General features: G+C 38.3%; 1 protein-coding gene across 1 annotated transcript; it reads left to right on the top strand.

The window, feature by feature from the left end:
• The first annotated feature begins 561 nt into the window (after positions 1 to 561).
• LOC143281190 (glutaminyl-peptide cyclotransferase-like) lies at positions 562 to 11,492 on the top strand. The gene is made up of 7 exons (XM_076586229.1): positions 562 to 647; positions 1,762 to 1,920; positions 2,232 to 2,519; positions 3,877 to 4,011; positions 4,719 to 4,818; positions 5,634 to 5,750; positions 8,925 to 11,492. The coding sequence occupies exons 1-7, from the start codon at positions 576 to 578 to the stop codon at positions 9,098 to 9,100; spliced, it is 1,047 nt and encodes a 348-aa protein (XP_076442344.1). The 5' UTR covers positions 562 to 575; the 3' UTR covers positions 9,101 to 11,492.
• Positions 11,493 to 16,219: the final 4,727 nt, after the last annotated feature.

The following is a 16,219-nucleotide window of genomic DNA, read 5'->3' as shown; positions in this document are numbered from 1 at the left end:
TATTACCACTTGTCCACCACCCACTATCACAGAATCTGTTACAACCACGCTATAAAAAGCATCCCTTTTTGATACAGAACACAAGACGTTGAATCAACTTCAATAAGTGATCAATAGTTAACTGCCTTATGTTCTGAAGTTTTATGCGATACGTACAACAAAATGCATCTGAGACAGCGACACAACGAGAGTAGATTGGTCGATGGAAAACGACTGCAGCAAATACTTTTGTTTAGGCTCAAGAACACTTTGACAACTGCGTGTTTTGTGTCAAATAAAGCAGGCTGATTTATTTTCAAGAGCAACCTAGGTGACTAATTTCAGATTTAACGCGACACGTACACACACACACACACACACACACACACACACACACACACACACAATTACGTTTCCAACAACGAAACTGGGCAAAGTATTTGTTGCAGACACAATTTCTAACTTATCGATTTACAAGTCCGTGATTGCAGAGCTACACTTCCGGTTTGTCAACAAAAACGAAAGTAGAACAGGTCAGTTCCGTTTTGATTCGTCACTTCCTCTTTTGCTGTCCAACTAGCAGACAGCACGCAAGCATGCGGTGGGAGAAAATCGTGACGAGTATTTGTTTGCTCGTCTTTCTCACAGCGCACACCCATGGGAAAACGGTATGGATGGATTCTGTATGAAGCATACAGTAGTATTTTATATATTCAAACGTTCAACTAAATCATAACATGCACTAGCGTAGTGTTTAGTAGAACAGGAAAGCAAACGAAGTTCGACCACAAGTTGATAACATGATAACTAGCTTGTCTCCCTTGGACCGATTGGCTGACAAGCTCTCCACAACTATGTTCGAGTTCATAAACGGTGCCCTTAAATAAATAAATAAAAATCCATGATTGCCCTCTCCATGTCTTTGCCTATGTCTTCATCTCTTCTGCCTGTCTTTTATATCTGTCTTGTATTTATGCCTATGTCTTCATCTCTGCTGCCTGTCGTTTATATCTGTCTTATATTTTTTTTCTCCCACACTGCACTTTTCCCCTGTCTGCATGCATGCATTTTCAGTTGACTGATACATTGTCACTAATGTTAGTGTTGCAAATTGTGTGTCTCAAACCCGCCCAGCCCCCTTTCCCCTCACCCCTCACCCTTCACCCTGCTATATTTTTGTTCTGTACATTTCAAAACAGAAGCATTGTTGCATTGTCTGGCACTTGACATTCTTCCTCCGTTTTGACTGACTGATCAGCACCAGCTTTTATTGCAGCAACAGAAGGAATGGGGAGAGAAAAAAAAAAGATGGCCAATTTTTCTTCATTATAATCTGTATGGGCTTTGTACTCATATCTTACTTGCCATAACAGCACACTGATTTTGTCTCCCTTTCTCTCTCTCTCTCTCTCTCTCTCTCTCTCTCTCTCTCTCACACACACATCTGCCCAAAAACATGTTAAAAGTTATTTTTGAAAAGTAAGAACACAACATGAGAGACTATGTTTCTCACGTCATATACATAAATATTTATTATTCCCTTGTGCATTAATTATGCATGCCTGCATGCAAATTAGATTCCCAGAATTTGCTATGCTTTGAAAAATGAATAATTTCAAAGATATTAATTATTGCTGTCTAGTAGCACTAGAAAACTTTTTAAAATGATTTATTTTATCATTGTGTGTGTGTGTGTGTGTGTGTGTGTGTGTGTATATATGTGTGTGTGTGTGTGTGTGTGCATGTGTTTTCACTACAGTGAGAAATGATTTTTACTTTCAGAAATCTCAGGGGAAGACGTTGCGATGGATCTCCAAGCTGGAAGCACTGCGTTACTTGACAGCACAGATGTCAGACATGGTTGGGTTTAAACGAGAGGAACTGAACCCCTTGTTGACTGAGCGCATCTCTGGCACTCCAGAGATTGTCAAAGTGAAGGAGGTAAGTCATTTTGGGAAACTGTATAAAATATGTACCATTACTCTACCTTACAAATGCTTGTACCACAGTCCTCTATTCATTTATTTATCTTTTGGTAACATTTTTATTTTGTTTTAATTGGTAAACATTTTACAAAGCAATGAATCTGGAATGAAATAGAAAAAAATTTACCAAACTGCGCCTCATTATGGTTGAATTTGATTCACTGGAGCCATAATCTGTTATTATTGAGAGACGTGGTTATCTGCCTTACCCCTATTTCCTCATTCCTGTACATTCTGACAGACATTGCAGTATTTCCTCTATTCCAGCACATTATGGGGCGTATGCAAAAACTGGGCTGGAAGGTGGAAGAAGACAGCTTTGAAAAGGACACCCCCTTCGGACGTAAAAACTTCTCCAACGTCATTGCCACCCAAGACCCCAGTCGGCCACGACGCACCATTGTAGCCTGCCATTACGACTCCAAAGACTTCAAGACCAAACAGAAAATGACGTTTGTGGGGGCGGTGGACTCAGCAGTGCCGTGTGCCATCATGTTGGAAACTGCCAAGCAGCTGGACTGTTTGCTGAAAAAGGGACCAAAGGAGAAGAGCTCCGTGAGTGTGCCTGCATTTAAGCACAGAAACAAGATACAAGAATGCTTTGTTATCCCTGAAAGAGAAATTGTTCACATGTTTGCTGACAAAAAGGGGGCATATACATTTGCTTCACAGAACAAAAGAGCACCTTGTGGGAATGAAAGTTTTGAAGAAACTTTTATTTGTTTTTCTGACTCATTATAACTAATAAAACCACACTGACAGAGCTTTGTTTTTTTTTCTTGACAGTTGTCAAACCAGATAAAGTGGTAGCAGTCGTAGTAGCAGATGTTGTTATGACCTACAACTATGTAAGCACTTGTACTTGGCAGTTCCTAGACCTACTAAGTGTCCCTCAAACTGACCACCTCAGTAAAAAAGAAATGCTATTGTAGAAAGAGTGCCAGAGATGAGCAGGCTTCCTCCCTCCTTACATGTATCAGACCACTAATCATATTCTCTATGTGTAGCCTCAGAAGAGTTACATTTCTTGTTAACTAATTCTGCATCAACTGAGTATATGTGAGTTTGAATGTGAACATAGAAACATAACAGTAATACCATTATGATTTAAGAATTTACTGCCATTATCATTATTATCACGTATGTAAAAGTTATAACTTGCTGTGTATATGTAGACCCAGCTTTTTCATCTGACTTTGCTGTAATCATTGCTTCCCTCGGCTGCTTCTGTTGATTTCTACAGAATAGATTAGAATGTATCTTCATTACCAAGTATACCAGGATAACAAGGAATATTTGGGTGATAGTACATACACTGAAAACTACCCTGTGAACGCCCACCCCCACTTTGCATAAATTTCACTCGAAAGTTGATGGTGGACATTTACTGTGAACTTTACCCTTTGCTGGAGCCCATTCCCTTACCATACAGAACTGGCTGGGCTGGCAGTGTTTACAGCTACTGAAAGACACTGCGTCATAGTTCTGTCAGGCTCTCACTTGGTTTTTCAATGAGGATTTAACATCTCATACAGGCATTCTGTTCTTTATCTCTAGATCTGAATCTGTGCTGCTTTGTAAAGCAACATGACCCTAAATAGCCAACTGAATTGACATTAGTTCATGAAGTATTTTCTTGTTTTCCAAAGTGGGGGAGGGTGGGCGTTTTCCAAAGAGCGGCAAATACAAGGTATTTTATCCCAGTTTTTAACTCAAAATGGAGGGTGGGGCATTTACAAGATTCTATGTGTTTGCAGTATAGTTTACTGTAAAAGTACCAACATGAATTGACAAACACTAGCACAGCAGGAATATTTATACAAACGTATATTAGTGCTGAGTGATGAGTGCTTTTCTTTGTCTGCGACCTCCACCCTAACAACATTCTTCTTTGTTTTCTTCTATTTTTTAGGTATCAGATCTGACCCTGCAGTTTGTGTTCTTTGATGGGGAAGAAGCCTTTGAGACCTGGACGAGCACTGATTCTCTTTATGGAGCTCGCCATCTGGCTGACAAGTGGGAGAAAACTTCACAGCTGTCCTCTATCGTGAGTTTGTAATTTCAGTATAAATACATGTTTTTGGTGGTGGTTGTTTTTTTTTATTTAAAAAAAAAAAAAAAAAATCCTAGTTAAGTATGTTGAAGGACATATTATGTTGAAATATGTATGTCTGTTAAAAGATAACTTCACATTGAATATTTGAGTACCATATTTTATGGACGATGATAGTTTTCTTTCTCCACTTCAGCCAGCACTCTTATAATATGGTGCACCATATGAATGGTTAAAACATGACAAAACCCTGTCGTGAATCAGAATCGTGTGGAGGTTGACTTTCAGTCCTGGAAGAATGAAAAGTGGATGAAAGGTAGTTAGATTGAGCAGGGAGAAAGCAGTGTACAGACGAACCCTGAATACTGTTATTGAAATAGATTTCACAGATCTGTTTGTTCAGGATTCAGCTTAAAGATTGACTCATTTGATAATAGGATGGTTCTGTTGTGAAAATGAATAAGTAAATCAATCAATAATTCAGTTAATGAATGAATAGATTATTAAAGAAATAAAGACATCAATGTGGTGTTCTCTGTTTTATTCTTGTATGTGCCTTAAACAATGAATTTAAAAACAAAATTGAGCAGAAAACAACGACAACTTTGCGTGAGATTTTCTTTCTCAGTTTTTGTTACTTAATCAGCTTGGTGGGTTTTATGCATTGTATTTATTTTTTCAGTGCTCTGTTTCTTTGACAGAGAGAGCTGATTCTGCTGGACCTGATAGGGGCACAAGAAACCCACTTCATCAGTCACTTTGAAGCTACAGCCTCCCTGTTTGAGAATCTTATGAAAATTGGTGAGTATCGTGAGGAAGTCTCCACGTTGTGTATGTGTTTGTGTGGGTGGGTGGATGTTGTGTGTGTGTATGTGTGAGTGTGTGTGTGTGAGGGAGAGTTGCTGTCAGGTTGATTACAGTTAACATACGTCACAATGATACCCAGTTCTTGAGGGTTGTGCCTGCTGGGTATGTTCTTGTTTCCACAACCCACTGAAAGCTGATACGGATTATGTCATTCTGAATGCACCTATACTCTGTGACCTGAAGGCAGACCTGAAGAGGACAGCTGGAGCGACTGGCACACAGCCAGGATGGCTGGAGAGTGCTTGTTGGTGGCCTGTGTCAACAGACTGGGCAACAGGTGTAGATTCTTCTTCATTCGTGGGCAGCAACTCCCACATTCACTTGTATGTACACGAGTGGGCTTTTACGTGTATGACTGTTTTTACCCCACCAAGTATGCAGCCGTACACCGTTTTCGGGGGTGTGCACGCTGGGTATGTTCTTGTTTCCATAACCCACAAAAGGCTGACATGGATTACAGGATCTTTAACATGCGTATTTGAACTTCTGCTTGCATATACACATGAAGGGGGTTCAAGCGCAAGCAGGTCTCCACATATGTTAACCTGGGAGATTGGAAAAATCTCCAACCTTTATGCATCAGGCGCTGTTACTAAGATTCGAACTTGGTACCCTCAGATTAAGAGTCCAACGCTTTAACCACTCAGCTATCGCACCAGATGGGCATAGGTGAGATGAGGTCAGGGTGAATGCGCACCAGAAGAACGGATGCTGTGGGTGTCTTCAAGGTGAGCGTCTCTGTGTTTCAGAAAAGCATCTGCGCAAGAACGGCATGCTGTCGGAGGGCCACAAGAGGACCATCTTTGACAGTGCCAGGTCCAGGGGAGGAGGTGTTGAGGACGATCATGTTCCTTTCCTGCAGAGAGGTCAGTGTGTGTGTGTGTGTGTGTGTGTGTGTGTGTGTGTGTGTGTGTGTTGTGTGTTATTTTGTGTGTGTGTGTGTGTATATTCGTTTGTTTGTGTATGTGTGTGTGTGTGTGTGTATTCGTTTGTTTGTGTGTATGTGTGTGTGTGTGGTGTATATATGAATGTATGTTAGTGTGTGTGTATTAGTTGTGTGTGTGCTTGTGTTTGTATGTGTTAGTCATGTGTAAGTGTGTGTGTGTGTTTGTGTGTGTGTGTTATTGTATGTGTTCATAATAGTCAAGCATGTGTGTGTTGGTTTGTGTTAGTGTGTATCAATCATTCAATGTGTCAGTATGTGTGTATGAATTGTGTTATTGTGTGTGTGTATTTTAGTGTGTATTACTGTCAGTTGTGTGTGTGTGTGTTCCTTAGTTTAGCATCTTTTCACTATGAGTGGTATTAGATGATTGAAAAAAAAATGGGGTGGGGAGGGAAGGAAGTCAGGAAAACAGAAAAAGTAGAAAAATACTAGGAAATGCATAACTAACGACATGCAATTAAATTTTAGAGTCACAATTCATTAATGACAATAATAACTAAAACCATAAAAATAATTCTGAAGTAGAAGTAGGACGATGAATTGATGCCTTTGAAAGTTTGACCATAAGAACCTTCGTTTGAAATAACTTTGCAAAAATTATCTGCAGAATAGTTATTCTCTTTGAAATACTTGGGCAAGAAGGTACGTAACTGCTGACAGTAAAACAAACAATGATGCAAGCCAAACTGCTTACCACAGATACATGTAACATTTTTACTGTTTTGTCTTCAGTTCGTCAAGTTTTACATGGAAGAAAGTAGAGGTTATTAATCTTGTTTACATTGAATGAAACAATCATCAGCACTTCCCACCATTTTTCCGCTAATTGATTGAACTTCCAAAAAGTTTTCTTCAGTACTTTAAGGACAGAATCAGTACGAAAGAAACAACCTGACTCATCCTCACCTTAGTTTCCTCCTTTCAGTGAACCCTGTTTCCATGGTGAACTCTCACTCAGTTCACCCCTGTGACTCAAGATCTAGTCAAACATAGAATTCTCTCTTCTCCACTTAAAACATGTGAACTAGAACTCTTCCCTTCAAATCTGTTTCTCGATTGAAACTGCACTTGTAAAGATAATGAATGATATTTTTGCATCCCTTGGCTATAGTTAAATCTTTGTTCTTACATTGCTTGATCTTTCTGCCCCTTTTGATACCATATACCATGCTGTCTTGCTAAATAGACTTAGATACTCCTTTGACATCTTTGGCTCCACAGTCATGGTTCCGATCCTACCTTAGAAAAAACAAAAACAAAAACAATACAGAAACAGTCATGGTACATGGCTATCAATCTTTCCCATCGTCAGCTATATATGGTGTTCCACAAGGATCTGTACTTGGACCAGTGCTTAAAACAAAAACTCCAGAAAGTTCAAAACGCAGCAGCAAAGTTAATCTTTAGAACCAAAAAGACTGACAATGTCATTTATCTTTTGCATTCTCTTCACTGTGTGTGTGTGTGTGTGTGTGTGTGTGTGTGTGTTTAAAAAATGTAATAGGAGCAGTCTTTGAATCTGTTTTATGCTTTTGTGTGTTAAATCATTATTTTTTCTTCTTCCTTTTGTAAGTTAGTGTGTGTGTGTGTGTGTGTGTGTGTGTGTGTGTGTGTGTGTGTGTGTGTGCTTTTAATGTTTATTTTAAAGCACTTCGAGCTCCCTTTAAGGGAGGAAAGCGCTCAACAAGTATCCATTATTATCATTATTATTAATATTATTAGCTTGTATAGCAAGTTGATGGATTCGGTATCTTTTCTTTAATAGTATGCCTGGGGTTTAATGTCCCTTTCTATTTCAGAAACTTTCTCTTCCATCAAATATGAAATCAACCCCTTGCTGATGTGTTTTTTTTTTTTTTAATAGAGTGTATGCCTCTTTCTTGGAAGACGGACATGTATTTTTGTCAATTTTTAAAAATCTTGTGCCCCTCTTTTAGCTGCTGTATCTGCAGTTTCATTGCCATAGATGCCCACATAAGGCACCCAACAAAAATCAACATCAATACATTCAGTTCTCAAACATTGTGATTGTACCAAATGATTTGCCTCAATAACTATGTCAGGTCATGTTTCAAGGCTAAATATTGCTAGAGCAGAAAGTACTGATTTGGAATCGACAAAGAATGCTATTTTAGAGAAAACTTTTTGATGACTGAATAAGTAGTTTGAGCTTGCGTAATAGCAGTAAGCTCAGCCGTGCACATGGAAAGATCCTTTCCAATAAAGTCAGATTTTTCAACTTTAAAAGCAGGAATATGAAAAGTTGCGCCAGCATTTTTGTCATCAAGAATGGATCCATCTGTAAATATATGGAGATGATTCTGGAATTTTTCTGCAGTGTATTCTGGCAGTGCTTGTCATGATATTGATGTGTTCTTCCTTTTTTGTTTCAGAATAATTAATATTAAAGTCTGCTTTCAGCATTTTCCAAAAAGGAACAGGAGTATAAGGTAGTCTTACAGCAAACTCTTTCATGTTAACATCAGATTCTTTTAACAGATTTGAATTGTAAGTTGCAATTGTTTCTTGTGATGAAATGGCTATAGCTCTTTTAGGAAAATCATGTCAGATCTTGCTGTCAGTTTATCAGCAATAAAATTTTTTGTCATTGAAGTATATCTTACAGTGAATTTTGCTGTTGTTAACTCATGATGTTCATTTGAGGGAAGAATTCCAGCTGTTTTATATGTTTCTTGGTTGGATGCGTGAGAGGGCCCTCCAAAGGCAATTTTGAAAGCCTTACAGTCTACACTTTAAATATTTTGTAATAGATATTTAGGTGCACTTAAAAATATTTCTTGTGCATACGTTATCTAAGATCTTTCAAGGGCCATCGTGTGTGTGTGTGTGTGTGTGTGTGTGGAATAGAATAGAATATTTTATTGTCATAAAACCTTAAGGTTTACACGTCACAATATAAATAAAGGGCCATTTTGTGTGTGTGTATGTGTGTGTGAGAGAGAGAGAGAGAGTTCTTTTGTGCTTTGTCTCTGACTGATGTGTTGTTGTAAAGCACTTTGAGAGGTTTGAAACTGCTTTACAAGTGTACTTTTATTATTGTTATTATCATTATTCTTATTACTATTGTTGTCAGGTGTTGATGTGCTTCATCTGATCTCCACTCCGTTCCCCCGTGTGTGGCACAAGAAGGAGGATGACGGGGATCACTTGGACTTTGACCTCATCGACAACTTCAGCCGCATGTTCCGCGTCTTCATCTCCAACCTCCTGCACCTGACCCCTGAGAAGATTGACTGTCGTAAAGAATAGGGTTTCCTTTGGGAGAAGATCAACTGTCGTAAAGAATAGGGTTTCCCTTGGGAGAAGATCGACTGTCATAAAGAATAGATTGACTGTCGTAAAGAATAGAGTTTCCCATTGGAAAAGATCGACTGTCGTAAAGAATAGAGTTTCCCATGGGAGAAGATCGACTGTCGTAAAGAATAGGGTTTCCCTTGGGAGAAGATCAACTGTCGTAAAGAATAGGGTTTCCCTTGGGAGAGGAGAAGATCGACTGTCGTAAAGAATAGAGTTTCCCATGGGAGAAGATCGACTGTCGTCAAGAATAGGGTTTCCCTTGGGAGAAGATCAACTGTCGTAAAGAATAGGGTTTCCCTTGGGAGAAGATCAACTGTCATAAAGAATAGGGTTTCCCTTGGGAGAGGAGAAGATCGACTGTCGTAAAGAATAGAGTTTCCCATGGGAGAAGATCGACTGTCGTAAAGAATAGGGTTTCCCTTGGGAGAAGATCGACTGTTGTAAAGAATACGGTTTCCCTTGGGAGAGGGTCACCAGTATTTATGATGAGTAGGACTTTGCTTGGGAGAGGTTTGACTCTTATGAAGAATAGCATTTCCCTTGGGAGAATAGTGAATGTCACAAAGAAAAGCATTTCTTTTGGGAAAGGATTGACTGTCGTAAAGAATAGGGTTTCCCTTGGGAGAGGATCAACTGACATAAAGAATAAGATTTTACTTGGGAGAGCATCATCTGTCGAAAAGAATAGGTTTTCTTTGGGAGAGTATCAGTTTCGTAAAGAATACGGTTTTCCTTGGGAGAATATCAACTATAGTAAAGAGTAGGGTTTCCCTTAGGAGAAGATAGACTGTCGTAAAGAATGGGGTTTCCCTTGGGAGAGTATCAACTATCATAAAGAATGGGGTTTCACTTTGGATAGGTTCAACTGTTGTAAAGAATAGGGTTTCACTTCGTAGAGGTTTGACTGTCGTAAAGAATAGGATTTCACTTTGGATAGGTTCAACTGTTGTAAAGAACAGAGTTTCGCATCAGAGAGGTTCAACTATCATAAAGAATAGGGTTTCGCTTCGAAAGGTTCAACTGTTGTCATAAAGAATAAGGTTTCCCCCTCTGGAGAGGTTGGATTGTCATAAAGAATAGGGTTTTCCTCATAAAGTATAGGGTTTTCCTTGTGAGAGTATCAACTATTGTAAACAATTGGGGGTTTCGCTTCTGAGTGGTTGGACTGTTGTAAAGATTAGCGTTTCACTTCGGAGAAGATTGACTGTCATAAAGAGTAGGGTTTCCCTTAGGAGAAGATTGACTATCATTAAGAATAGGGTTTCACTTCGGAAAGGTTTGACTGTTGTCTTAAAGAATAGGGTTTCCCTCAGGAGAGGTTTGACTGTCATAAAGAATAGGGTTTTCCTTGGGAGTGTACCAGCTATCATAAAGAATAGGGTTTCACTTTGGAGAGGTTCAACTATTGTCGTTAAGAATAGGGTTTTGTTTCAGAGAAGTTTGACTGTTGTAAAGAATAGGGTTTCACTTCAGAGACGTTTGACTGTTGCAAAGAATAGGGTTTCACTTTGGAGAGGTTCAACTGCTGTCATAAATAATTGGGTTTTCCTTGGGAGAGTATCAACTGTCGTAAAGAATAGGATTTCACTTTGTAGAAGTTGTCGTCGTAAAGGATAGGGTTTCGCTTCGGAGAGGTTTAACTGTTGTCATTAAGATTAGGGTTTTGCTTCAGAGAGGTTCAACTGTTGTAAAGAATAGGGTTCCACTTAAAAGAGGTTCAAGTGTCGTCGTAAAGAATAGGGTTTTCCCAGGGAAAGTATCAACTGTCGTAACCAATTGAAGTTTCACTTTGGAGAGATTCGACTGTCGTAAAGAATAGGATTTCCCTTGGTAGCATCTCAACTGTCATAAAGAATAGGATTTCACTTGGGAGAGTATCAACTGTCGTGAAGAATAGGATTTCACTTGGGAGAGTATCAACTGTCGTAAAGAATAGGATTTCACTCAGAAAGTATTGACTTGTAAAAAAAAAATAGGGCCTCCCATGGGAGAGCATCGACTGTTGTAAAGAATATAATTTCCCTTGGGAGATCGACTGTTATAAGAATTAGGATTCCACTTGGGAGAACATCAACTATCGCAAAAAAATAGGATTTCCCATGGGAGAGCATTGACTGTTGTAAACAGTAACATTTCCCTTGGTTGAGTATCAGCTGTTGTAAAGAATAGGATTTCACTTGGTGTCAGGGGTGTGGTGTGGTGTTAGGTGTTTTGGTGGTGGAGAGACTTTGCCTTGTGCAATTGGAATATTGTGTGACAGTCCGTCAGTTTCACACTTTGTTATCATGGCATATTGATTAGATTGGTATATGCAAGATTTTTTTTTCCTTTTCTTTTTTTAAAATCAAGACACTATGCATATTTTGTTAGTTCAACAGCTGTGAGAAATGGGAACTGAAGTTATGGAAATAGTCTCTTTGTCTGCTAAATCTATGCTGGTAACTTTCTTATCTCAAAGTGTAATGTGGAAATCTGGTTTCATTATTTTTTGGTGTTTTTATACATGTATATTTTTTTTATCTCTTTGTTAATATTTGCTGTATGCTGATTATTAAGACATGTGAAAATGGTGGAATTCCTGATGGTGTAAAACATTTTTCCACTCCCTCCCTCAGTCTAGACTTGCTGGGAATATACATGTATGCATATATGTCTATATCTATATATGATAGAATATATATGTGACGCAGCATGTGAACACCTGGCTAAACACCTGAAGTCGCAATTTTTCATTTTTGACATTCATGTACTTTCAGAAAGTTTAAAAATGAAAGATTAACATAAAAAAATTGATGAGACCTTTAAAAAACCAAAGAGTCATGGAACTTTGAGTGCTAGCCTATGTCCTTTGCATGAATGATCATCTTCTTTCCGTTACACGACCAACATCGCCTTGCCGATGACTCTGTCGTGGTTCATGCGTGCTGGGTATTTTCGTGTCTCCATAACCAACCGAACACTGACATGGATTACAGGATCTTTAACATGCGTATTTGATTTTCTGCGTGCGTATACACACGAAGGGGTATCAGGCACTAGCAGGTCTGCACATGCTGACCTGGGAGATCGGAAAAATCTCCACCCTTTACCCACCAGGTGCCGTTACCAACATTTGGACAAATTATTCGAATGATTGTTTGCTATACAGATAAGTACTGCAATTTATGTCAGAAAAATTCTTTCGTATCAAATGTTTTTTTTAATCAAAGTTCAGTTGGAGCATCATCACTTGCAGAAATGCAGTATATATATTTTTTGGGGGGTGGGGGTTGGGGTGGGGGTGGGGGTAGGGTAGTTACAATAACATAGCCTAAAGTAAAAACTTTCACAAACCTGGGTCATTTTGTATTTTAAAGACATATTTTGTTTTAATAATGTAGACAGCCAAAATGTAAACCTTTCACAAACCTGGGTTGAATAAAGATATGTCCTTTTCTCCACAAAATCTTAAAAACTTTGAAAACCTGTATGTACCATGTCATCATGAAATCAGTTGGTTTTCATTTTGTTTCTGTTGCTGCTGAAATACATTGCTCTGTTGATAAGATATGTTATAACAACTTGCATTGTTGATATGTAAAAATAACTGAATGTTGATATGTAAAAATAACTGGATTCACTTTTTAAAAGTGTTTTTTAGTCAGGAATTGGGTACAGGGTGTCGTCTTCTTCTTCTTATGATTGGTGGGGGTAACATTTTCTCTAATGGAGAACGAAGAAATGTTCCATTTTTTATTCTAAAGTCTGTGTTATTTAAAAGAATATTTATGCGATGAGATGATTTTCATTTACTTTTGTTTACTTTGGTTTTCACCATTACACAACATAATGAAGAGGTGAATGTAAGTAGTGTGTTTGTAGAATTCCGTCCCTGAAAAGTATGTCTGTTAAGCAGAGAGGCTTACAAGTTAAGTGGAGTTAGTTTGAAGATCTGTGATGTGTTGAATGACATGACTGCTAATCTCTGACCAGAGTCGGTAACTTGCACAGTGATAAACTTCTTTATCGGTGGCTGTTGATTGTTTTCAAAGCAAATCTTTCTCTTCATTGGTGACTGTTGATTGTTTTCAAAGCAAATCTTTCTCTTCATTGATGACTGTTGATTGTTTTCAAAGCAAATCTCTTTTTTTCATCGGTGGCTGTTGATCGTTTACAAATCAGTGCTGTTCCTTGACTCAAGAGCTTCATCAGTGTTCTTGAATGTCTGTTATTATTTTGTGAGTACATGTATCAGGTGGGTGTTTTCTTGGTGTGTGGCTGTGTAGCATATGGTAAGGGTGTGTACCAATAACATTGTACATAGGATGACATATCGAGTGGTGAGAGGTTTGTCTGCCATAATGTTACTTTCGTTTTGTCATAAAATAGTGATATTTTCTTGGTCAACAAAAAAAGTGTTGTTTTTTTGTTGTTTTACCCACACATTGGATCTGCCTACTAGAACTTGTGCATTGACCACAAACCAATAGGAATGAACTGTATAGTTTGAATGAATGAAGGCTTTTACATTACCAATCTTTTCATTTTTCTTCAGATGTGACAAGAGTTTTGTGTTCAGCGCAGCTGACAGTGTCAGTGTCAGTCTGTGTGTGTGTGTGTGTGCATGAAACACACTGTCTTTATCTTTCTCCATCGCTCCCTCTTGCTCTGTTTTCTCTGTCTTCGCGCCCTCTACCTTCCTTACTCTCTGTTCCTTTTTTTTTTTTTTAATTTATGTACGCTTATAGTTGACTTCATCAAGTTTTTGCGCCTTATACATATACATATTATTATTAGTAGTAGTAGTTCTTTTTTTAAATTTTTTTAATGTATTTATCTATTATTTATTCACCCTTTTTTTTCTCAAGGCCTGACTAAGCGCGTTGGGTTACGCTGCTGGTCAGGCATCTGCTTGGCAGATGTGGTGTAGCGTATATGGATTTTCCCGAACGCAGTGACACCTCCTTGAGCTACTGAAACTGAATTATTTTTAGTTTGTTGAGGCCCTGGTAAAATTCTGTAAAGAAACAGACTTGCAGAAAGAAAAAAAAAAGTGGAAAAAAAGGTGTCACTGCACTGTGGCGACAGGCTCTCCCCTTAGGAGAGGAGCCCAATTTTTTCAAACAGAGAAATCTGTTGTGACAAAAATATAATACAGTTTAAAACAATGCAGTCCTTATATGACCCTGTGCGGTTGGTTGGACTTGAGTAACTAGTCAAATGCGTCCACATACACTCAAGCTCCTCCGCCTCATCGACAGGATGCAAACCTATCAACTTATTAGAGCGAAGAGTTTGTATGTATAATGTTTTAGTATTGCATCATGTTATAAACACTTTTATACTTAAATTGTTGAGTCTCTTCTCTGTGTGTGGGTGTGTTTGAGATGTGAGTTTATCGGTGTAAATTTATTCTCCAATTGCAGGCAGAGATAACTTTCATTGTTTATTTTGTCATCTAGACATTTTGTCAATATCTTCTGTTTCTCTTGGACTTGCTAACTGGACAACTCTTATTGTTTTCCTTTTGTGCCTACAATGTACAAGCTGCCAGCTGACATTTTTTGGTCTTTCATGTTTTATTGGGGGGGGGGTCTTTTCGGGTTTGACAGGATCAATATTGACAGTGTCATCAGCCCTTATATGGTCCCTTGTGGTTGGCCGGGCTTTAAACTACACTGATCATAATAACTCCACCCCAGGCATGCTTCTGGGTGTTTTTCAGCCAGCCGATTTCAGCCTGAGCAAAATGCAAGGCAGTTATACTGAATTTTTCAATTTTCAAAACAAATGTTGCATATTGAATAATTATCTCACCCAAAAAGACAATTACCAATGCTTATATAGTGAATAAAGGTATCAAAAACAAACAAAACAAGAGAGGCAAGGCCGTTAAGACTCACTTGTGGTACATTTAAAAAACAATTTTTTTAAAATTAATCGTTAAAATGTGTTTTGTGTTTATTATTATAAAGCTTTGGGTAAAAAAAAAAAAAAAAGGCCTGAGCGCAGATTCAAACCCGGCATGTTTGGGTGGGAAGAAATTGTCTTACTCACTGCACTATCTATTGTGGATCCATGAATAACGTTCAAAAATTAACATTTAAGCATGCTTTTTTGAGGGTGACAAATTGATTGTGATATTCCAAGTGATAACACTGTATAAATCATATCATTTTGGTGTATCTCAGGCATTTAAAAGCTTTTTAAGGGCAATTAAAAATTCTTTAAAGTCCGCGGTCAAGGAGACGTGGCTATCTCTGCAATCACACAGCAACATTTAGCCGTTTTTCTCTGGATCTAGATAAATGTACAAGTTTAGTTACACCCACCGGGAAAGTACAACACAGTCGATTCAATTTCTCTTTTATGTTCTAGTTAATTGAGTGTCCATTTTAAAAGATTCATGTGCAGTAAACATGTTGATGATGTAGTCTCTGTCTCTGTATGTGTTCTGTCCAAAATTGGTATTTATTTCTATTTAATTGCGAACAAGAAAATCGAGGTCACGCTGTCACTCATTAAGCATCGCCAACACTACTGCAACTGGGATGTGGCTATATTGTGTTTTCGGAATCCCGGAAATGGCTTCAACGAAATTAACCGTTAATGATACAGGACACATGGCTTAATTCTGGAGACTTACAAACTCCTATTGGTATGACTGTGAAGATTTTTTTCCTACAATTTTTAAGCCAAAGTTGGTATTGACAGACAAAGTATTTCCAGAAAAAATGGCAATGTTAAAGTTTACCACAGACACGCAGACATACATACAGACACAAACATACACACACACAGACAACCGAACACCGGGTTAAAACAACACAAAAAACCCTGGTTGGTTCATAATGATGCAAAGAAAAACCACTTTCACTCCAACAAACGGCTACAGATCACAATAAAAATCTTTATTCTGTACAAACCACCACTGAAAAATGTAGAAAAATAACTGCACTGTACAATCCAGACGACGCACAAACACAAATATGAACGGGGCACACAATGCTGTGATTTACCAATTATGCTCCAGACTTGAGAGTAAAGTGTTTATGGCACAAGAAGGCAGATGAGTGTGTGTGTGTGTGTGAT

This window comes from Babylonia areolata, chromosome 4 (genome assembly GCF_041734735.1).
Source record: "Babylonia areolata isolate BAREFJ2019XMU chromosome 4, ASM4173473v1, whole genome shotgun sequence".
Taxonomy (NCBI): Eukaryota; Metazoa; Mollusca; class Gastropoda; order Neogastropoda; family Buccinidae; genus Babylonia; species Babylonia areolata.
Note: the sequence above shows the minus strand (reverse complement) of the source record. Positions and strands in the feature narration are given on the sequence as shown.